At 41.4% G+C, this 24,802-nt stretch overlaps 1 protein-coding gene across 6 annotated transcripts in view; it reads left to right on the forward strand.

The window, feature by feature from the left end:
- Positions 1 to 24,802, forward strand: part of LOC139760590 (uncharacterized) — a 57,390-nt gene that overhangs the window by 18,625 nt on the left and 13,963 nt on the right. For all 6 annotated transcript variants that reach the window (XM_071683967.1, XM_071683968.1, XM_071683969.1 and 3 more), the window contains exons 8-12: positions 4,351 to 4,588; positions 5,513 to 5,648; positions 7,315 to 7,427; positions 20,508 to 20,777; positions 21,609 to 21,772. In XM_071683967.1, coding sequence (XP_071540068.1) covers positions 4,351 to 4,588; positions 5,513 to 5,648; positions 7,315 to 7,427; positions 20,508 to 20,777; positions 21,609 to 21,772 — 921 coding nt within the window. The remainder of the gene's footprint in view (positions 1 to 4,350; positions 4,589 to 5,512; positions 5,649 to 7,314; positions 7,428 to 20,507; positions 20,778 to 21,608; positions 21,773 to 24,802) is intronic.

Raw genomic sequence — 24,802 nt, forward strand, 5'->3', positions numbered from 1 at the left:
TCCAAAGCTTCCTTTACTGATTAGGGTTACTTATATTTACCAGATGTTACCTCCAATTCTAACTAGCATGAAGTATCAACAAGACTCAGTTACCTGGAGAGAAATGAATTGAAAATAACCATATTTTCATAAAAAATATTAACAGTAATACATGTGTAATTGAGTGCAGAATGGAAAAAGGTGAAAGGAAATGACATATAGGGAATGGGGGAGGATTGAGATGTATTTAAGGAAGCAGTGATGGCTTGTGCAAAAGATGCCTGTGGCATGAGAAAGGTGGGAGGTGGGCAGATTAGAAAGGGTAGCGAGTGATGGGATGAAGACGCAAGATTGTTAGTGAAAGAGAACAGAGAGGCATTTTGACGATTTTTGCAGGGAAATAGTGCAAATGCCAGGGAGATGTATAAAAGAAAGAGGCAGGAGGTCAAGAGAAAGGTGAAAGAGGTGAAAAAGAGGGCAAATGAGAGTTGGGGTGAGAGAGTATCATTAGATTTTAGGGAGAATAAAAAGATGTTTTGGAAGGAGGTAAATAAAATGCATAAGACGAGAACAAATTGGAACATCCGTGAAGGGGGCTAATGGGAGGTTATAACAAGTAGTGGTGAAAAGGAGATCGAGTGAGTATTTTGAAGGTTTGTTGAATGTGTTTGATGATAGAGTGGCAGATATAGGGTGTTTTGGTCGAGGGGGTGTAAGAAGTGAGAGGGTCAGGGAGAATGGTTTGATAAACAGAGAAGAGATAGTGAAAGTTTTGCTGAAGATGAAAGCCAGCAAGGCAGTGGGTTTGGATGGTGTTGCAGTGGATTTTATTAAAAAAAAGTGGGTGACTGTGTTGTTGACTGGTTGGTAAGGATATTCAGTGTATGTATGGTTCATAGTGAAGTGCCTGAGGATTGGCAGAATGCATGCACAGTGCTATTGTACAAAGGCAAAGGTAATAAAGGTGAGTGCTCAAATTACAAAGGTATAAGTTTGTTGAGTATTCCTGGGAAATTATATGGGAGGGTATTGATTGAGAGGGTGAAGGCATGTGTAGAGCATCAGAGTGGGGAAGAGCAGTGTGGTTTTAGAAGTGGTAGAGTATATGTGGATCAGGTGTTTGTTTTGAAGAATATATGTGAGAAATACTTAGAAAAACAGATGGATTTCTGTGTAGCACTTATGGATCTGGAGAAGGCATATAATGGAGTTGATAGAGATGCTCTGTGAAAGGTATTAAGAGTATATGGTATGGGAGGTAAGTTGTTAGAAGCATTGAAAAGTTTTTATCGAGGATGTAAGGCATGTGTATGAGTAGGAAGAGAGGGGCAAGTATGCAATCTGTTGTAGATGAGAGGGCTTGGGAAGTGAGTCAGTTGTTGTTTGCTGATGATACAATGCTGGTGGCTGATTTGGGTGAGAAGCTGCAGAAGCGGGTGACTGAGTTTGGTAAAGTGTGTGAGAGAAGAAAGCTGAGAGTAAATGTGAATAAGAGCAAGGTTGTTAGGTTCAGTAGGGTTGAGGGACAAGTCAATTGGGAGGCAAGTTTGAATGGATAAAATCCGGAGGAAGTGAAATGTTTTAGATATCTGGAAGTGGATTTAGCAGCAGATGGAAGCGGAAGTGAGTCACAGGGTGGGGGAGGGAGCGAAGGTTCTGGGAGCATTGAAGAATGAGTGGAAGGTGAGAATGTTATCTCGGAGAGCGAAAGTGAGTATGTTTGAAGGAACGGTGGTTCCAACAATATTATATGGTTGCAACGCATGGGCTGTAGATAGGGTTGTGTGGAGGAGGATGGATGTGTTGGAAATGAGATGTTTAAGGACAATATGTGGTATGAGGTGGTTTGATTAAGTAATGAAAGTTAGAGATATGTGTGGGTAAGAGATATGCGTGGTAATAAAAAGAGTGTGGTTGAGAGAGCAGAAGAGGGTGTATTGAAATGGTGTGGTCACGTGGAGAAAATGAGTGAGGAAAGATTGACAAAGAGGATATATGTGTCAGAGGTGGAGGGAACGAGAAGTGGGAGACCAAATTGGAGGTGGAAGGATGGAGTGAAAAAGATTTTGAACGATCAGGGCCTAAACATACAGGAGGATGAAAGACATGCAAGGAATAGAGTGAATTGGAACAATGTGGTATACCGGGGTGGACGTGCTGTCAGTGGATTGAACCAGGGCATGTGAAGCATCTGGGGTAAACCATGGAAAGTTTTGTGGGGCCTGGATGTGGAAAGGGAGCTGTTGTTTTGGTGCATTACACATGACAGCTAGAGACTGAGCATGAACGTATGTGGCCTTTGTTGTCTTTCCTAGCACTACCTTGCACATGCGCTGGGGGAAGGGGATGCCATTTCATGTGTGGCAGGGTGGCAACGGGAATAGATGAAGGCAGCAAGTATGAATATGTACGTGTATATATGTATATATGTCTGTGTATGTATATGTATGTATATGTGCATGTGTGGGCACTTATGTATATACATGTGTATGTGGGTGGGTTAGGCCATTCTTTTGTCTGTTTCCTTGCGCTATCTCACGAGACAGCAACAAAGTGTAATAAAAATAATGAATGAATGAATAACAAGTGTAATTGTTTCTTGCATTGTAAAATTGACTATAATTATCTGCACATAAATCTAGCTTCTCACCATGATGGCAGTCACAGTTTGATTTATGGGTGGCCGTGATGCATAAAATTGTTTCCAGCTGTTATTGTCATTTATGGATAACCTGTGGAATCATACATCAGTTAGGAATTCAAATCAGAGTCCAAGATGTTAAATCCAAATATGAGGCATAGTGCACCATGCTTTATCCAGCCACATATGTTGTGTGTTGCTCACCATAAATGTGGCTTGATGCAGTGAGAGGGTTAAACAGCTGAAATTGTTTAGGTAGCTAATATTATTTTTTATTAGCAATTTAAATGTCATTAAAATTCCAACATCTCTAAGAGATGGCTCTTTTATCTTTTTGAGAAGATTTTCTAATTAAGCGAGAATTGTATTAATTTGGTACATTTGAAAAGAATGAATAGTTTAAAGAAAAGATTAAAGTACATGAGAGAGTAACTGTAAGTAAAGCTATTAGTTGAGGTGAATACATAGCATTCAGGGATGTGTGAAAATAACTATAAGTGAAGATATTAGCTGAGGTGGATACTTAGTGTTCATGTACAAAAAATGCATTAAGCCCCTTTACATGAGTTTCTACCTGAGCTCCCGTGCTGTGGAGTTGGAAATGACAAATGTGATGCATATAGGTGTGATTTTTTTAAGTGTTTCTCCATCAGATTTATGCCATCAAATAGACTCTTATTATTCCATCACAGGTAGTCGGCAAGCAGGAGTATGAATTCAAAAGGTGATAGAGATAGCTAAAATCATACCCTTTGTCAGTCCTGTCTCATTTGTGCCTGTCTCATTTGTGCTTGTGGTTGGATAGATGTTTGTGCTTCTTCTTTAATTCACTTGTGTTCAAATTAGTTCAGACTTATTGAGAAGTCATTGTTTGCCTTATGTTACTAATACTTTTTAGCTGTATAGACAAGTCTTAACTTATATTAAACTGCATTACTCCAAAATATGATGTAATGCATTGTGAATGTGCTACAAGGTACACTGACATTTTAGTCATTATTAAGAGCTAAAATAATCAGTACGAGAGCTGCTTTGCTTTGTAAAGTCTGGTTATTCAGTGGGTGTCTGTTAAATCATCCTCTTCTGCCCATGCTGCTATGTATTTAAGTGGTTCCCAGCTTTATCATTAATTCAATATTTTCTCTTGAAATGAGATTCTTCCTACATAGCATTCATACAAGTCTGAGGGCAAATACTTCACAGTCATTTCATGACTTAGCCGACATTTTCATTTTAGCCCATACGGCACTATTGTTTCAATGTATTTGTTTTGTACAGTCCCCTACCTATTTACCTTGATTGATATTTGTCTATCACTTATAATGTAAAGTCACCTGTAACTGAAGAGCCTGCCGGTTTTTCCACATGCAGCAAGATGGGTTACCGTTTGCACAGATTTTTTGTTAAAACACACCGAGTGCCTGAAATGATGAAATTGGGAAACTGCTGCTGAAGGATCATTGCCTGGTAATAGTCCATTTAACATTGTTGAGTGGCTTCTTTACAGGCAGATGCTTTTACAATACACAAGTATGTCTTTTGGTGTTATATATTTTTCAAGTATAAAATAAATTCTTGCATACATCAAAACTGGTTTTCTTTTGATTTTTTCTCATTATTTCATCATAATTGCCATGATGAACTTAGCAGTCTGTGATGTGACAGAGGCTAGAGATCTAAATGACCTTGATTCTGCAAGATAATACTTTCACAATCAAAACTTTTTTCAGGTATGAAGAACCAGATGATGAATTCATCAAGAAATATCCACGAATTATCCCTGAATCTTTGCGTGCGAGTGATAAACGGAAACAATTAAAGCACAAAGCTTTGAAGCAGCGTAAACAAGAGGAGAAAGAATTGAAACGGCAAGAAATACGAAAACTAAAGGCATTGAAATACAAAGAAATTGAAGCCAAGATTCAAAAAATTAAAGAAGCATCAGGGAATATGGATATTGATCTTGGGGTGAGCCTTATCTCAATCTTTATTTCAGAAAAATGTGTATACATTTTAATTTTCATCTGGACTTATGTCTTGCAAATTAGTCTGAGTGAATTCAGCTGCTAAGAAAATTTCCAGAAGAGTGGAATTGTTATCAATCAGGTTTTCCTGTTTTGTTCTCTTCATAAATGTTGATACACTCACAGTTCAACTTGTCTGTGGTTTTAAACTCTCACTGTGGCAGTCTTAATATCCTTTTGTGAACTGTGTGTGTGGGAGATTCTCAGATATCAAAAAATATCTAAAAAATTTATTAGAATTGATTAGATCATTACTTTTTAAATGAAGTTATATATGATATTGCACCTTTTAAGCTGCTCTTTTACCAGTCATAAGAGGTATGCTGGTACTCAGGCATATAAAATTTAGAGTATTTTTGGATATGTTTTTTCATATTCATCTATGATTACTGAGGGTTTTCATCACATCAGATTTTGTTAGAGGAAGCCCAGGTGTTTTGACTATATATTGCTGTGGGTCTGAGCTAGGCTTTGTCTTTATAACAGAGTTTAGGTGTAATTCAAATGTTGGTCAAAAGAAAACAAGGACAAGTAACTGGAATGATAATTGAGGGACTGGAGGTTAAAGGGAGGAGGTAATTAGGGGTACAGAATTAAAAGTAACACAATACCCTGAGATGTCTTTCTTTGGCCCTAGTTTTGGAATGAGCTAGGGCAGTGCACCTAACCTTTCTTAATGATTGCTGCACCTGAATGAAACCCACCCTATAATTTTTGATGTGTAAAGCACTGAAATGTGCCGTAGTGAAATTGTGTGTACCTGGACCGTACATAATGGGGGAAAGGTTTGATATAGATACACTTCACTAATAACATACCTATTTTTTCTATTAAAGTTCATTATTAACATGTCGAAATTTTTATACAGGATAAAGAATTGAATAAGGACTTTGACCCTGCAACACATGACCAGGCAATGTCCCGTATGTTTGGAGATGAATACTATGAGGTTGAGGATGGGAACACAGAAAAACCAGTGTTTAGTGATGATGAGGATATAATAAGTAAGTCTGCATATATTGTATTTTTCACCTTATATAAATTATGTTATATGGTACAGTGTATAACTTGAATTACAACATGTACGGAATGATACTGTTTTTAAAAGAAGAGTTAGGGTAGGAAAAGATTTTTAGGATAAGAAAGATGGAGGAAGAACTCCATCTGTGGTTTCAGTGCATTACACATGACAGCTAGAGACTGAGTGTGAATGAATGTGACCTTTTTGTCTGTTCCTGGCTCATCCCATTCCTCCCCCACTCCCCATACGTCATTGCTCTCACCTCTTGCCATTCTGCACTCAATCTCCCCTGATACTTCCTCACACAAGTCTCATTTCCCAGCTCACTTACTCTCACCACTCTCTTCTCCCCTTCAATCTCTCTTCTTTTCTGAAAACCTCTACAAATCTTCACCTTCGCCTCCACAAGATAGTGAATAGACATCCTTCCAGCTGCCCATTTCAGCACATTAACATGCAAAAGTCTCTCTTTCACATGCCTATCAATTAACACATAATCCAATAATGCCCTCTGGCCATCTCTCCTACTCATGTATACCTATGTATATCTCTTTTTAAACCAGGTATTCCCAGTCTCCAGTCCTTTTTCAGCACACAAATCTACAAGCTCTTCACCATTTCCATTTACAACACTGAACACCTCATGTACACTAATTATACCCTCAACTGCCACATGACTCACCTTTGCATTCAAATCACCCATCACTATAACCTGGTCTCGTGCATCAAAGCTGCTAATACACTCACTCAGCTGCTCCCAAAACACTTGCCTCTCATGATCTTTCTTCTCATGACCAGGTGCATAGGCACTAATAATCAACCCTCTCTCTCCATCCACTTTCAGTTTAACCCATATCAATCTAGAATGTACTTTCTTACACCCTATCACATATTCCCACAACTCCTGCTTCATGAGGAGTGCTACTCTTTCTTTTTCTCTTGTCCTCTCACCAACCCCTGACTTTACTCCCAAGGCATTCCCAAACCACTCTTCCCCTTTACTCTTTACCCTTGAGCTTCGTTTCACTCAGAGCCAAAACATCCAGGTTCCTTTCCTCAAACATACTACCTATCTCTCCTTTTTTCTCATCTTGGTTTCATCATACATTTAGACACCCCAATCTGAGCCTTTGAGGAGGATGAGCACTCCCTGCATGACTCCTTCTTCTGTTCCCTTTTAGAAATTTAAAGACAAGGAGGGGTGGGGGGGGGGGGGGGGTCCAGCCCCCAGCTCCCGACCACTTTAGTCGCCTTCTACAACATGTGGGGAATTTGTGGGAAGTATTCTTTCTCCCTTATTCCCAGGAATATATATATGCGCCACCTCACTGATGTGGGAAATGGCAATCAAATATGATCATATAAAAGAATTTATGTTCCAAACTCCAGTCACAAACTAAAGTCCACATCAAGGCCAGGCCTTATGTGAAATATAGAGAGTATTATGAAATGGAAAAAGAAAAGACAAGGGAAAGTATTTACTTATTTTTTAGGATGTGAAACACTTGTGTCAGGTCATAGTTATTGGGAAAGACATGAGAAGGCGGAGAGTTCCATAGCTTATTTTATCAAATTTCAGAAGCCTGTGATGATTGGGTGGAGAAACAAGGCCCTAAAAATGTATATAGATTTATTTTATCAAATTTCAGAAGACTATGATGATTGGATGGAGAAACAAGGCCCTAACCATGCTGGTGGAGCTAATGATGGTGGGGAAGATGAATATGAAGGTTCAGATTGGGAGGAAGTGGAAGATTTTAATGTAAGTAAAATTTTTGGTGTTCTTTTATTTCGTCTCAATTTTTAATGTTTTTTCATACTTGATTGCAATTTCTTGCGTTAGTGAGGTAGTGCCAGGAAACAGATGAAGAAAGGTGACATCCACCCTGTAGGTGGAAGGATGGAGTGAAAAAGATTTTGAGCGATCGCGACCTGAGCATACAGGAGGGTGAAAGGTGTGCAAGGAATATAGTGAATTGGAACAATGTATACCGGGGTCGACGTGCTGTCAAGGGATTGGACCAGGGCATGTGAAGCATTTGGGGTAAACCTTGAAAGTTTTGTGGGGCATGGATGTGGAAAGGGAGCTGTGGTTTCGGTGCTTTACACATGAGAGCTAGAGACTGAGTGTGGATGAATGTGGCCTTTGTTGTCCTTTCCTAGTGCTACCTCGCATTCACGCAGGGGGAGGGGGTGTCATTTCATGTATGGCGGGGTGGCAGCGGGAATGGAATAAGGCAGCATGTATAAATATTTTTATTTATTTGTTATTTTGCTTTGTCGCCGTCTCCCGCGTTAGCGAGGTAGTGCAAGGAAACAGACGAAAGAATGGCCCAACCCACCCACATACACATTTATATACATAGACGTCCACACCCGCAAATATGCATACCTGTACATCTCAATGTATACATATATATACCCACACAGACATATACATATATACACCCATGTACATAATTCATACTGTCTGCCTTTATTCATTCCCATCGCCACCCTGCCACACATGGAATAACAACCCCCTCCCCCCTCATGTGTGCGGGGTAGCGCTAGGAAAAGACAACAAAGGCCCCATTCGTTCACACTAAGCCTCTAGCTATCATGTAATAGTGCACTGAAACCACAGCTCCCTTTCCACATCCAGGCCCCACAGAACTTTCCATGGTTTACCCCAGACGCTTCACATGCCTTGATTCAATCCACTGACAGCACGTCAACCCCGGTATACCACATTGCGCCAATTCACTCTATTCCTTGCCCTCCTTTCACCCTCCTGCATGTTCAGGCCCTGATCACACAAAATCTTTTTCACTCCATCTTTCCACCTCCAATTTGGTCTCCCTCTTCTCCTTGCTCCCTCCACCTCCGACACATATATCCTCTTGGTCAATCTTTCCTCACTCATCCTCTCCATGTGCCCAAACCACTTCAAAACACCCTCTTCTGCTCTCTCAACCACGCTCTTTTTATTTCCACACATCTCTCTTACCCTTACGTTACTTACTTGATCAAACCACCTCACACCACACATTGTCCTCAAACATCTCATTTCTAGCACATCCATCCTCCTGCGCACAACTCTATCCATAGCCCACGCCTCGCAACCATACAACATTGTTGGAACCACTATTCCTTCAAACATACCCATTTTTGCTTTCCGAGATAATGTTCTCGACTTCCACACATTCTTCAAGGCTCCCAGAATTTTCGCCCCCTCCCCCACCCTATGATCCACTTCCGCTTCCATGGTTCCATCCGCTGCCAGATCCACTCCCAGATATTTAAAACACTTCACTTCCTCCAGTTTTTCTCCATTCAAACTCACCTCCCAATTGACTTGACCCTCAACCCTACTGTACCTAATAACCTTGCTCTTATTCACATTTACTCTTAACTTTCTTCTTTCACACACTTTACCAAACTCAATCACCAGTTTCTGCAGTTTCTCACATGAATCAGCCACCAGCGCTGTATCATCAGCGAACAACAACTGACTCACTTCCCAAGCTCTCTCATCCCCAACAGACTTCATACTTGCCCCTCTTTCCAAAACTCTTGCATTCACCTCCCTAATAACCCCATCCATAAACAAATTAAACAACCATGGAGACATCACACACCCCTGCCGCAAACCTACATTCACTGAGAACCAATCACTTTCCTCTCTTCCTACACGTACACATGCCTTACATCCTCGATAAAAACTTTTCACTGCTTCTAACAACTTGCCTCCCACACCATATATTCTTAATACCTTCCACAGAGCATCTCTATCAACTCTATCATATGCCTTCTCCAGATCCATAAATGCTACATACAAATCCATTTGCTTTTCTAAGTATTTCTCACATACATTCTTCAAAGCAAACACCTGATCCACACATCCTCTACCACTTCTGAAACCACACTGCTCTTCCCCAATCTGATGCTCTGTACATGCCTTCACCCTCTCAATCAATACCCTCCCATATAATTTACCAGGAATACTCAACAAACTTATACCTCTGTAATTTGAGCACTCACTCTTATCCCCTTTGCCTTTGTACAATGGCACTATGCACGCATTCCGCCAATCCTCAGGCACCTCACCATGAGTCATACATGCATTAAATAACCTTACCAACCAGTCAACAATACAGTCACCCCCTTTTTTAATAAATTCCACTGCAATACCATCCAAACCTGCTGCCTTGCCGGCTTTCATCTTCCGCAAAGCTTTTACTACCTCTTCTCTGTTTACCAAATCATTTTCCCTAATCCTCTCACTTTGCACACCACCTCGACCAAAACACCCTATATCTGCCACTCTATCATCAAACACGTTCAACAAACCTTCAAATACCTACATATATATATATATATATATATATATATATATATATATATATATATATATATATATATATATATATCATCCCTGGGGATAGGGGATTAAGAATACTTCTCACGTATTCCCTGCGTGTTGTAGAAGGCGAGTAAAAGGGGAGGGAGCGGGGGGCTGGAAATCCTCCCCTCTCTTTTTTTTTTTTTTTTTCAAAAAGAAGGAACAGAGGGGGCCAGGTGAGGATATTCCAAAAAAGGCCCAGTCCTCTGTTCTTAACGCTACCTCGCTAACGCGGGAAATGGCGAATAGTTTAAAAGAAAGAAAAAAAAAAAAAAAAAAAAATATATATATATATATATATATATATATATATATATATATATATATATATATATTTTTTTTTTTTTTATACTTTGTCGCTGTCTCCCGCGTTTGCGAGGTAGCGCAAGGAAACAGACGAAAGAAATGGCCCAACCCCCCCCATACACATGTATATACATACATCCACACACGCAAATATACATACCTACACAGCTTTCCATGGTTTACCCCAGACGCTTCACATGCCTTGATTCAATCCACTGACAGCACGTCAACCCCGGTATACCACATCGCTCCAATTCACTCTATTCCTTGCCCTCCTTTCACGTGAACCTCCTGCATGTTCAGGCCCCGATCACACAAAATCTTTTTCACTCCATCTTTCCACCTCCAATTTGGTCTTCCTCTTCTCCTCGTTCCCTCCACCTCCGACACATATATCCTCTTGGTCAATCTTTCCTCACTCATTCTCTCCATGTGCCCAAACCACTTCAAAACACCCTCTTCTGCTCTCTCAACCACGCTCTTTTTATTTCCACACATCTCTCTTATATATATATATATATATTTTTTTATTTTTTTATTATACTTTGTCGCTGTCTCCCGCGTTTGCGAGGTAGCGCAAGGAAACAGACGAAAGAAATGGCCCCCCCCCCATACACATGTATATACATACGTCCACACACGCAAATATACATACCTACACAGCCTTCCATGGTTTACCCCAGACACTTCACATGCCTTGTTTCAATCCACTGACAGCACGTCAACCCCGGTATACCACATCGCTCCAATTCACTCTATTCCTTGCCCTCCTTTCACCCTCCTGCATGTTCAGGCCCCGATTACACAAAATCTTTTTCACTCCATCTTTCCACCTCCAATTTGGTCTCCCTCTTCTCCTCTTTCCCTCCACCTCCGACAAATATATCCTCTTGGTCAGTCTTTCCCCACTCATTCTCTCCATGTGCCCAAACCACTTCAAAACACCCTCTTCTGCTCTCTCAACCACGCTCTTTTTATTTCCACACATCTCTCTTACCCTTACGTTACTCACTTGATCAAACCACCTCACACCACACATTGTCCTCAAACATCTCATTTCCAGCATATCCATCCTCCTGCGCACAACTCTATCCATAGCCCACGCCTCGCAACCATACAACATTGTTGGAACCACTATTCCTTCAAACATACCCATTTTTGCTTTCCGAGATAATGTTCTCGACTTCCACACATTCTTCAAGGCCCCCAGAATTTTCGCCCCCTCCCCCACCCTATGATCCACTTCCGCTTCCATGGTTCCATCTGCTGCCAGATCCACTCCCAGATATCTAAAACACTTCACTTCCTCCAGTTTTTCTCCATTCAAACTCACCTCCTAATTGACTTGACCCTCAACCCTACTGTACCTAATAACCTTGCTCTTATTCACATTTACTCTTAACTTTCTTCTTCCACACTACCAAACTCAGTCACCAGCTTCTGCAGTTTCTCACATGAATCAGCCACCAGCGCTGTATCATCAGCGAACAACAACTGACTCACTTCCCAAGCTCTCTCATCCCCAACTGACTTCATACTTGCCCCTCTTTCCAAAACTCTTGCATTTACCTCCCTAACAGCCCCATCCATAAACAAATTAAACAACCATAGAGACATCACACACCCCTGCCGCAAACCTACATTCACTGAGAACCAATCACTTTCCTCTCTTCCTACACGTACACATGCCTTACATCCTCGATAAAAACTTTTCACTGCTCCTAACAACTTTCCTCCCACACCATATATTCTTAATACCTTCCACAGAGCATCTCTATCAACTCTATCATATGCCTTCTCCAGATCCATAAATGCTACATACAAATCCATTTGCTTTTCTAAGTATTTCTCACATACATTCTTCAAAGCAAACACCTGATCTACACATCCTCTACCACTTCTGAAACCACACTGCTCTTCCCCAATCTGATGCTCCGTACATGCCTTCACCCTCTCAATCAATACCCTCCCATATAATTTACCAGGAATACTCAACAAACTTATACCTCTGTAATTTGAGCACTCACCCTTATCCCCTTTGCCTTTGTACAATGGCACTATGCACGCATTCCGCCAATCCTCAGGCACCTCACCATGAGTCATACATACATTAAATAGCCTTACCAACCAGTCAACAATACAGTCACCCCCTTTTTTAATAAATTCCACTGCAATACCATCCAAACCTGCTGCCTTGCCGGCTTTCATCTTCCGTAAATCTTTCACTACCTCTTCTCTTTTTACCAAATCATTTTCCCTAACCCTCTCACTTTGCACACCACCTCGACCAAAACACCCTATATCTGCCACTCTATCATCAAACACATTCAACAAACCTTCAAAATACTCACTCCATCTCCTTCTCACATCACCACTACTTGTTATCACCTCCCCATTTGCGCCCTTCACTGAAGTTCCCATTTGCTCCCTTGTCTTACGCACTTTATTTACCTCCTTCCAGAACATCTTTTTATTCTCCCTAAAATTTAATGATACTCTCTCACCCCAACTCTCATTTGCCCTTTTTTTCACCTCTTGCACCTTTCTCTTGACCTCCTGTCTCTTTCTTTTATACATCTCCCACTCAATTGCATTTTTTCCCTGCAAAAATCGTCCAAATGCCTCTCTCTTCTCTTTCACTAATATTCTTACTTCTTCATCCCACCACTCACTACCCTTTCTGACCAACCCACCTCCCACTCTTCTCATGCCACAAGCATCTTTTGCGCAATCCATCACTGATTCCCTAAATACATCCCATTCCTCCCCCACTCCCCTTACTTCCATTGTTCTCACCTTTTTCCATTCTGTACTCAGTCTCTCCTGGTACTTCCTCCCACAGGTCTCCTTCCCAAGCTCACTTACTCTCACCACCCTCTTCACCCCAACATTCACTCTTCTTTTCTGAAAACCCATACAAATCTTCACCTTAGCCTCCACAAGATAATGATCAGACATCCCTCCAGTTGCACCTCTCAGCACATTAACATCCAAAAGTCTCTCTTTCGCACGCCTGTCAATTAACACGTAATCCAATAACGCTCTCTGGCCATCTCTCCTACTTACATAAGTATACTTATGTATATCTCGCTTTTTAAACCAGGTATTCCCAATCATCAGTCCTTTTTCAGCACATAAATCTACAAGCTCTTCACCATTTCCATTTACAACACTGAACACCCCATGTATACCAATTATTCCCTCAACTGCCACATTACTCACCTTTGCATTTAAATCACCCATCACTATAACCCGGTCTCGTGCATCAAAACCACTAACACACTCATTCAGCTGCTCCCAAAACACTTGCCTCTCATGATCTTTCTTCTCATGCCCAGGTGCATATGCACCAATAATCACCCACCTCTCTCCATCAACTTTCAGTTTTACCCATATTAATCGAGAATTTACTTTCTTACATTCTATCACATACTCCCACAACTCCTGTTTCAAGAGTATTGCTACACCTTCCCTTGCTCTTGTCCTCTCACTAACCCCTGACTTTACTCCCCAGACATTCCCAAACCACTCTTCCCCTTTACCCTTGAGCTTCGTTTCACTCAGAGCCAAAACATCCAGGTTCCTTTCCTCAAACATACTACCTATCTCTCCTTTTTTCACATCTTGGTTACATCCACACACATTTAGGCACCCCACTCTGAGCCTTCGAGGAGGATGAGCACTCCCCGCGTGACTCCTTCTTCTGTTTCCCATTTTAGAAAGTTAATACAAGGAGGGGAGGATTTCTGGCCCCCTGCTCCCGTCCCCTCTAGTCGCTTTCTACGACACGCGAGGAATACGTGGGAAGTATTCTTTCACCCCTATCCCCAGGGATAATATGCACATATATATACATACACACACACACACACACATACATACGCACATATACACACACACACACACATACATATATATATATATATGAAAAACGTAAGAAACAATTTAGGAAACTGAAACTTCTAGCTTGAAATGAAATGGAAAAATGGATGTCACATAATGGTTCAACCTCTGGCTATGGAAAAAGGAAATGTATATTTTTTATTTTTTTTTATTTTTTTTTTTTTTTTATACCTCGTCGCTGTCTCCCGCGTTTGCGAGGTAGCGCAAGGAAACAGACGAAAGAAATGGCCCAACCCCCCCCATACACATGTACATACATACGTCCACACACGCAAATATACATACCTACACAGCTTTCCATGGTTTACCCCGGACGCTTCACATGCCTTGATTCAATCCACTGACAGCACGTCAACCCCTGTATACCACATCGCTCCAATTCACTCTATTCCTTGCCCTCCTTTCACCCTCCTGCATGTTCAGGCCCCGATCACACAAAATCCTTTTTACTCCATCTTTCCACCTCCAATTTGGTCTCCCTCTTCTCCTCGTTCCCTCCACCTCCGACACATATATCCTCTTCGTCAATCTTTCCTCACTCATTCTCTCCATGTGCCCAAACCACTTCAAAACACCCTCTTCTGCTCTCTCAACCACGCTCTTTTTATTTCCACACATCTCTCTTACCCTTACGTTACTTACTCGATCAAACCACCTCACACCACACATTGTCCTCAAACATCTCATTTCCAGCACATCCATCCTCCTGCGCACAACTCTATCCATAGCCCACGCCTCGCAACCATACAACATTGTTGGAACCACTATTCCTTCAAACATACCCATTTTTGCTTTCCGGGATAATGTTCTCGACTTCCACACATTTTTCAAGGCTCCCAAAATTTTTGCCCCCTCCCCCACCCTATGATCCACTTCCGCTTCCATGGTTCCATCCGCTGACAGATCCACTCCCAGATATCTAAAACACTTCACTTCCTCCAGTTTTTCTCCATTCAAACTCACCCCCCAATTGACTTGACCCTCAACCCTACTGTACCTAATAACCTTGCTCTTATTCACATTTACTCTTAACTTTCTTCTTCCACACACTTTACCAAACTCCGTCACCAGCTTCTGCAGTTTCACACATGAATCAGCCACCAGCGCTGTGTCATCAGCGAGCAACAACTGACTCACTTCCCAAGCTCTCTCATCCCCAACAGACTTCATACTTGCCCCTCTTTCCAAAACTCTTGCATTTACCTCCCTAACAACCCCATCCATAAACAAATTAAACAACCATGGAGACATCACACACCCCTGCCGCAAACCTACATTCACTGAGAACCAATCACTTTCCTCTCTTCCTACACGTACACATGCCTTACATCCTCGAGAAAAACTTTTCACTGCTTCTAACAACTTTCCTCCCACACCATATATTCTTAATACCTTCCACAGAGCATCTCTATCAACTCTATCATATGCTTTCTCCAGATCCATAAATGCTACATACAAATCCATTTGCTTTTCTAAGTATTTCTCACATACATTCTTCAAAGCAAACACCTGATCCACACATCCTCTACCACTTCTGAAACCACACTGCTCTTCCCCAGTCTGATGCTCTGTACATGCCTTCACTCTCTCAATCAATACCCTCCCATATAATTTACCAGGAATACTCAACAAACTTATACCTCTGTAATTTGAGCACTCACTCTTATCCCCTTTGCCTTTGTACAATGGCACTATGCACGCATTCCGCCAATCCTCAGGCACCTCACCATGAGTCATACATACATTAAATAACCTTACCAACCAGTCAACAATACAGTCACCCCCTTTTTTAATAAATTCCACTGCAATACCATCCAAACCTGCTGCCTTGCCGGCTTTCATCTTCCGCAAAGCTTTCACTACCTCTTCTCTGTTTACCAAATCATTTTCCCTAACCCTCTCACTTTGCACACCACCTCGACCAAAACACCCTATATCTGCCACTCTATCATCAAACACATTCAACAAACCTTCGAAATACTCACTCCATCTCCTTCTCACATCACCACTACTTGTTATCACCTCCCCATTTGCGCCCTTCACTGAAGTTCCCATTTGCTCCCTTGTCTTACGCACTTTATTTACCTCCTTCCAGAACATCTTTTTATTCTCCCTAAAATTTAATGATACTCTCTCACCCCAACTCTCATTTGCCCTTTTTTTCACCTCTTGCACCTTTCTCTTGACCTCCTGTCTCTTTCTTTTATACATCTCCCACTCAATTGCATTTTTTCCCTGCAAAAATCGTCCAAATGCCTCTCTCTTCTCTTTCACTAATACTCTTACTTCTTCATCCCACCACTCACTGCCCTTTCTAATCAACCCACCTCCCACTCTTCTCATGCCACAAGCATCTTTTGCGCAATCCATCACTGATTCCCTAAATACATCCCATTCCTCCCCCACACCCCTTACTTCCATTGTTCTCACCTTTTTCCATTCTGTACTCAGTCTCTCCTGGTACTTCCTCACACAGGTCTCCTTCTCAAGCTCACTTACTCTCACCACCCTCTTCACCCCAACATTCACTCTTCTTTTCTGAAAACCCATACAAATCTTCACCTTAGCCTCCACAAGATAATGATCAGACATCCCTCCAGTTGCACCTCTCAGCACATTAACATCCAAAAGTCTCTCTTTCGCACGCCTGTCAATTAACACGTAATCCAATAATGCTCTCTGGCCATCTCTCCTACTTACATAAGTATACTTATGTATATCTCGCTTTTTAAACCAGGTATTCCCAATCATCAGTCCTTTTTCAGCACATAAATCTACAAGCTCTTCACCATTTCCATTTACAACACTGAACACCCCATGTATACCAATTATTCCCTCAACTGCCACATTACTCACCTTTGCATTCAAATCACCCATCACTATAACCCGGTCTCGTGCATCAAAACCACTAACTATATATATATATATATATATATATATATATATATATATATATATATTTGCCGCTGTTTCCCACATTTGCGAGGTAGCGCAAGGAAACAGACAAAAGAAATGGCCCAACCCACCCCCATACACATGTATATACATACGTCCACACACGCAGATAACTTCCACTGCAACACCATCCAAATCTGCTGCCTTGCTGGCTTTCATCTTCTGCAAAGCTTTCACTACCTCTTCTCTATTTACCAAACCCTTCTCCCTGACGCTCTCACTTCGCCCACCACCCTGACCAAAACACCCTATATCTGCCACTCTCATCATCAAACACATTCAACAAACCTTCAAAATACTCACTGGATCTGCTCACTACTTGTTATAACCTCGCCATTTACCACCAGTGTTCCCATTTGTTGATTGGTTGGTAAGGATATTCAGTGTATGTATGGATCATGGTGAGGTGCCTGAATATTGTCAGAATGCATGCATAGTGCCAATGCACAAAGGCAAAGGGGATAAAGGTGAGTGTTCAAATTACAGAGGCATAAGTTTGTTGAATATTCCTGGGAAATTATATGGGAGGGTATTGATTGAGAGGCATGTACAGAGCATCAGATTGGGGAAGAGCACTGTGGTTTCAGAAGTGGTAGAGGTTATGTGGATCAGGGTTTTGCTTTGAAGAATGTATTGAGAAATACTTAGAAAAACAGATGAGTTTGTATGTAGCATTTATGGGTCTGGAGAAGGCATATGATAGGGTTGATAGAGATGCTTTGTGGAAAGTTTTAAGAGTATATGGTGTGGGAGGTAAGTTTCTAGAAGCAGTGAAAAGTTTTTACCAAGGATTTAAGGCATGCATACTAGTAGGAAGAGAGGAAAGTGATTGGTTCCCAGTGAATGTCAGTTTGTGGCAGGGGTGTGTGATTTCTCCATGATTGTTTAACCTGTATATGATTGGGGAGGTTAGGGAGGTGAATGCAAGAGTTTTGGAGAGAGGGGTAAGTATGCAGTCTTTTCTGGATGATAGGGCCTGGGAAGTGTCAGTTGTTGTTCGCTGATGATACAGCGCTGATGGCTGATTTGGGTAAGAAACTGCAGAGGTTGGATTTTGGAAAGGAGAAAGTTGAGGGTAAATGTGAATAAAAGCAAGGTTTTTAGGTTCAGTAGGGTGGAGGGACAAATTAATTGGGAGGTTGTTTGAATGGAAAAATACTGGAGGAAGTGAAGTGTTTTAGATATCTGTGAGTGGACTTAGCAGCGGATGGAATCATGGAAGTGGAAGTGAGTCACAGGGTGGGGAGGAGCGAAGGTTCTGGGAGCATTGAAAAATGTGTGGATGGTGAGAACATTATCTTGGAGAGCATAAATGGGTATGTTTGAAGGAATAGTGGTTCCAACAATATTATATGGTTGCGAGGCATGGGCTATAGATATGGTTGTACGGAGGATGGATGTGTTGGAAATGAAGTGTTTGAGGACAATATGTGTTGTGAGTTGGTTTGATTAAGTAATGAAAGGGTAAGAGAGATGTGTGGTAATAAAAAGAGCATGGTTGAGAGAACAGAAGAGGTTGTGTTGAAATGGTTTGGACAGGAGAGAATGAGTGAGGAAAGATTGACAAAGAGGATATATGTGTCAGAGGTAGGGGGAACAAGGAGAAGCGGGAGACCAAATTTGAGGTGGAAGAATGGAGTGAGAAAGATTTTGTGATTGGGGCTTGAATATACAAGAGGGTGAAAGGCGTGCAAGGAATAGAGTGAATAGGTGAAAGGCGTGCAAGGAATAGAGTGAATAGGTGAAAGGCATGCAAGGAATAGAGTGAATTGGAACATTGTGGGATACTGAGGTCAATGTTCTGTTAATGATTTGTACCAGGGTATGTGAAGTGCCAGGGGTAAACCATGGAAAGGTCTGTGGGGCCTTGATTTGGAAAGGGAGCTGTGGTTTCAGTGCATTACACATGACAGCTAGAGAATGAGTGTGAACAAATGTGACTTTTTTTGTCTTTACCTGGCACTACCTCTGGGTGTTTGTGTGCTATTTCCACGTGTGTTGGGGTGGTGACAGGAATGGATTGAGGCAGCAAGTATGAATATGTACATGTGTAAATATGTATACATCTGTGTATGTATATATATGTACATGAGTGGTTGGGCCATTGTTTCCATGTGCTACCTCACTGATGCTGGAAACAACAATTAAGTATAATAAATAAATAATGTGTGGAATTAAGTATAATAAATAAATAATTTGTGGAATTAAGTATAAAAAATGAATAATGTGTGGAAGTCGAGAACATTATCTCGGAAAGCAAAAATGGGTATGTTTGAAGGAATAGTGGTTCCAACAATGTTGTATGGTTGCGAGGCGTGGGCTATGGATAGAGTTGTGCGCAGGAGGGTGGATGTGCTGGAAATGAGATGTTTGAGGACAATGTGTGGTGTGAGGTGGTTTGATCGAGTAAGTGATATAAGGGTAAGAGAGATGTGTGGAAATAAAAAGAGCGTGGTTGAGAGAGCAGAAGAGGGTGTTTGGGCACATGGAGAGAATGAGTGAGGAAAGATTGACCAAGAGGATATATATGTCGGAGGTGGAGGGAACGAGGAAAAGTGGGAGACCAAATTGGAGGTGGAAAGATGGAGTGAAAAAGATTCTGAGTGATCGGGGCCTGAACATGCAGGAGGGTGAAAGGTGTGCAAGGAATAGAGTGAATTGGATCGATGTGGTATACCGGGGTTGATGTGCTGTCAGTGGATTGAATTAGGGCATGTGAAGCATCTGGGGTAAACCATGGAAAGTTGTGTGGGGCCTGGATGTGGAAAGGGAGCTGTGGTTTCGGGCATTATTGCATGACAGCTAGAGACTGAGTGTGAACGAATGGGGCCTTTGTTATCTTTTCCTAGCGCTACCTTGCACACATGAGGGGGGAGGGGGATGGTATTCCATGTGTGGCGAGGTGGCAATGGGAATGAATAAAGGCAGACAGTGTGAATTGTGTGCATGGGTATATATGTATGTGTCTGTGTGTGTATATATATGTGTACATTGAGATGTATAGGTATGTATATTTGCGTGTGTGGATGTGTGTGTATATACATGTTTATGGGGGTGGGTTGGGCCGTTTCTTTCTTCTGTTTCCTTGCGCTACCTCGCCAATGCGGGAGACAGCGACAAAGCAAAATAAATATAAATAAATAAATAATGTGTGTTCTTAGCTGTTTACTTTAAATATACAAAGTTTGACTTTCATAAAAATGGCAGGAAGTTGAAAATTAAGCCTATAATATAGTTCAGTGACAGTGCCATTTATGAAAATGAGCTACAGTCTATAACTGTTACACCTTTCAGATGGATGCTGACCATGATCCCAATGAAGCAAAGGAAGCATTGCAACAGGAAATGATTAAGGCCTCTAGCAGAAAAAAGTGCAGGCGAAAATCAAAGTTTGCTAAAGCTCTAGCTAAGAAAAAGCCAGTGTTTGATCCTAAAGAGAAAAATTTTGAATCTTATTATGATGAATACTACCAATTGGACTTTGAAGATGTTGTGGGAGGTATTCCATGTAGATTTAAATATAGAAAGGTAGAATGCAATAACTTTGGACTTTCAACTGAAGAGGTGAGTGATTCATTTTAATTGATTAGATTTAGGTCATTGTTCCTTTATTGAAAAAAAAAATGAATGCTGTATCTGACAGTTATATATATAGTGGTAGGTAGAAGTTGGTAGGCAGCCAAAGATCAGGGAAGTATATTACCAGTACTACCCAACTGGGTATCAGTAGGGTTCATGATGGCTGCATAGAGAGCCAGCACTTCAGTGGTTGTCAAGTTGCACTCCTTTGTAACTGTACATTTTCTTGTGTTGAGCACCATGCACTAGCCCTGCCTTTTGGCAAATTGGTAGACCAATAGACAGAAGTAGAAGGTAGGAATACATGGGTGGGAACATTAGGTGTAAGTAGTAGATTGGAGCATTAGGTAAAAGTAGTCAGCTGGAACACTAGGTTGGAGACATTGCAAAAAATGTGCTAGAGTTGCCCTCTGCCAGTGGCCCGTTAAGGATGAGGCACTAAAGGCAAGGAAGTGGCACTGGGGTTCACTAATTATGGAGACTATTGCTGTGGCTACCCTTTGAGGGAGTTCCATGTGGGAACAGGTGTCAGATATATATATATATATATATATAATTAGAGTTACACTTAGTGTTTCCATGTAGAAGCTCTGAGTACTTTAATGATTATATATTTAACTATATACTACATATTTTTTTTTTTTTTTTTTTTTTTTTTTCAAAAGAAGGAACAGAGGGGGGCCAGGTGAGGATATTCCACAAAGGCCCAGTCCTCTGTTCTTAACGCTACCTCGCTAACGCGGGAAATGGCGAATAGTTTAAAAAAAAAAAAAAAAATTGTATTTTGATTATTAATATATTGCCCTTAAATTTCAGATTCTTACTGCTCAAGACAAAGAACTCAACAGATGGTATTCATTGAAGAAATTGTTACAGTACAATCGCACACCAAGCGAGGAGCGTCGTGACCATTGTAGATGCACGCACCGTGCCTCACATCTTCATGTAAAACAAAAGATCCTTCCTAGTTTGTTTGTTAAGTAAGTTATATCTTAATATTTTTTCGATTAAATTACCTTGTGCATTGACTTTTTTTTAGTAATGTGGCAGACATATGTACACAGGTACATAATTCATACTTGCTGCCTTTATTCATTTCTGTCACCACCCTGATACACATGAAATGACACCCCCCACCCCCTGCATGCATGCAAGGTAGTGCTAGGAAAGAAAGCAAAGGCCACATTCGTTCACACTCAGTCTCTAGCTGTCAAGTATAATGCACCGAAACCACAGTTCCCTTTTCACATCCAGGCCTCACAAAACTTTCCATGGTTTACCCCAGATGCTTCAAATGCCCTGGTTCAATCCATTGACAGCAAAAACAGGAGTCATGCAGGGAGTGCTCATCCTCCTCGAAGGCTCAGATTGGGGTGTCTAAATGTGTGTGAATGTAACCAAGATGAGGAAAAAGTTAAGAGTAAATGTGAATAAGAGCAGGGTTATTAGGTAACAGTAGGGTTGAGGGTCAAGTCAATTGGGAGGTGAGTTTGAATGGAGAAAAACTGGAGGAAGTGAAGTGTTTTAGATATCTGGGAGTGGATCTGGCAGCGGATGGAACCATGGAAGCGGAAGTGGATCATAGGGTGGGGAGGGGGCGAAAATTCTGGGAGCCTTGAAGAATGTGTGGAAGTCGAGAACATTATCTCGGAAAGCAAAAATGGGTATGTTGGAAGGAATAGTGGTTCCAACAATGTTGTATGGTTGCGAGGCGTGGGCTATGGATAGAGTGGTGCGCAGGAGGATGGATGTGCTGGAAATGAGATGTTTGAGGACAATGTGTGGTGTGAGGTGGTTTGATCGAGTAAGTAACGTAAGGGTAAGAGAGATGTGTGGAAATAAAAAGAGCGTGGTTGAGAGAGCAGAAGAGGGTGTTTTGAAATGGTTTGGGCACATGGAGAGAATGAATGAGGAAAGATTGACCAAGAGGATATATGTGTCGGAGGTGGAGGGAACGAGGAGAAGAGGGAGACCTAATTGGAGGTGGAAAGATGGAGTGAAAAAGATTTTGTGTGATCGGGGCCTGAACATGCAGGAGGGTGAAAGGAGGGCAAGGAATAGAGTGAATTGGAGCGATGTGGTATACCAGGGTTGACGTGCTGTCAGTGGATTTGTATCAGGGCATGTGAAGCGTCTGGGGTAAACCATGGAAAGCTGTGTAGGTATGTATATATGCGTGTGTGGACGTATGTATATACATGTGTATGGGGGGGGGGGGTTGGGCCATTTCTTTCGTCTGTTTCCTTGCGCTACCTCGCAAACGCGGGAGACAGCGACAAAGTATAATAAAAAAAAATATATATATATATATATATGGATGGATGTGAGGTATAAAAAAAAAAAAAAAAAAAATATATATATATATATATATATATATATATATATATATATATATATATATATATATATGTGTGTGTGTGTGGATGTAACCAAGATGTGAAAAAAGGAGAGATAGGTAGTATGTTTGAGGAAAGGAACCTGGATGTTTTGGCTCTGAGTGAAACGAAGCTAAAGGGGAAGAGTGGTTTGGGAATGTCTTGGGAGTAAAGTCAGGGGTTAGTGAGAGGACAAGAGCAAGGGAAGGAGTAGCAGTACTCCGGAAACAGGAGTTGTGGGAGTATGTGATAGAATGTAAGAAAGTAAATTCTCGATTAATATGGGTAAAACTGAAAGTTGATGGAGAGAGATTGGTGATAGAGATTGGTGATTATTGGTGCATATGCACCTGGGCATGAGAAGAAAGATCATGAGAGGCAAGTGTTTTGGGAGCAGCTGAATGAGTATGTTAGTGGTTTTGATGCACGAGACCGGGTTATAGTACTATAGATGGGTGATTTGAATGCAAAGGTGAGGAATGTGGCAGTTGAGGGAATAATTGGTATACATGGGGTGTTCGGTGTTGTAAACGGAAATGGTGAAGAGCTTGTAGATTTATGTGCTGAAAAAGGACTGGTGATTGGGAATACCTGGTTTAAAAAGCGAGATATACATAAGTATACGTATGTAAGTAGGAGAGATGGCCAGAGAGTGTTATTGGATTACGTGTTAATTGAGAGGCGCGCGAAAGAGAGACTTTTGGATGTTAATGTGCTGAGAGGTGCAACTGGAGGGATGTCTGATCATTATCTTGTGGAGGCTAAGGTGAAGATTTTTATGGGTTTTCAGAAAAGAAGAGTGAATGTTGGGGTGAAGAGGGTGGTGAGAGTAAGTGAGCTTGGGAAGGTGACTTGTGTGAGGAAGTACCAGGAGAGACTGAGTACAGAATGGAAAAAGGTGAGAACAATGGAAGTAAGGGGAGTGGGGGAGGAATGGGATGTATTTAGGGAATCAGTGATGGATTGTGCTAAAGATGCTTGTGGCATGAGAAGAGTGGGAGGTGGGTTGATTAGAAAGGGTAGTGAGTGGTGGGATGAAGAAGTAAGATTATTAGTGAAAGAGAAGAGAGAGGCATTTGGATGATTTTTGCAGGGAAAAAATGCAATTGAGTGGGAGACGTATAAAAGAAAGAGACAGGAGGTCAAGAGAAAGGTGCAAGAGGTGAAAAAGAGGGCAAATGAGAGTTGGGGTGAGAGATTATCATTAAATTTTAGGGAGAATAAAAAGATGTTCTGGAAGGAGGTAAATAAAGTGCGTAAGACAAGGGAGCAAATGGGAACTTCAGTGAAGGGCGCAAATGGGGAGGTGATAACAAGTAGTGGTGATGTGAGAAGGAGATGGAGTGAGTATTTTGAAGGTTTGTTGAATGTGTTTGATGATAGAGTGGCAGATATAGGGTGTTTTGGTCGAGATGGTGTGCAAAGTGAGAGGGTTAGGGAAAATGATTTGGTAAAAAGAGAAGAGGTAGTAAAAGCTTTGCGGAATATGAAAGCCGGCAAGGCAGCAGGTTTGGATGGTATTGCAGTGGAATTCATTAAAAAAGGGGGTGACTGTATTATTGACTGGTTGGTAAGGTTATTTAATGTATGTATGACTCATGGTGAGGTGGCTGAGGATTGGCGGAATGCGTGCAT

The sequence above is a fragment of the Panulirus ornatus genome, chromosome 37 (genome assembly GCF_036320965.1).
Source record: "Panulirus ornatus isolate Po-2019 chromosome 37, ASM3632096v1, whole genome shotgun sequence".
NCBI classification, from domain to species: Eukaryota; Metazoa; Arthropoda; class Malacostraca; order Decapoda; family Palinuridae; genus Panulirus; species Panulirus ornatus.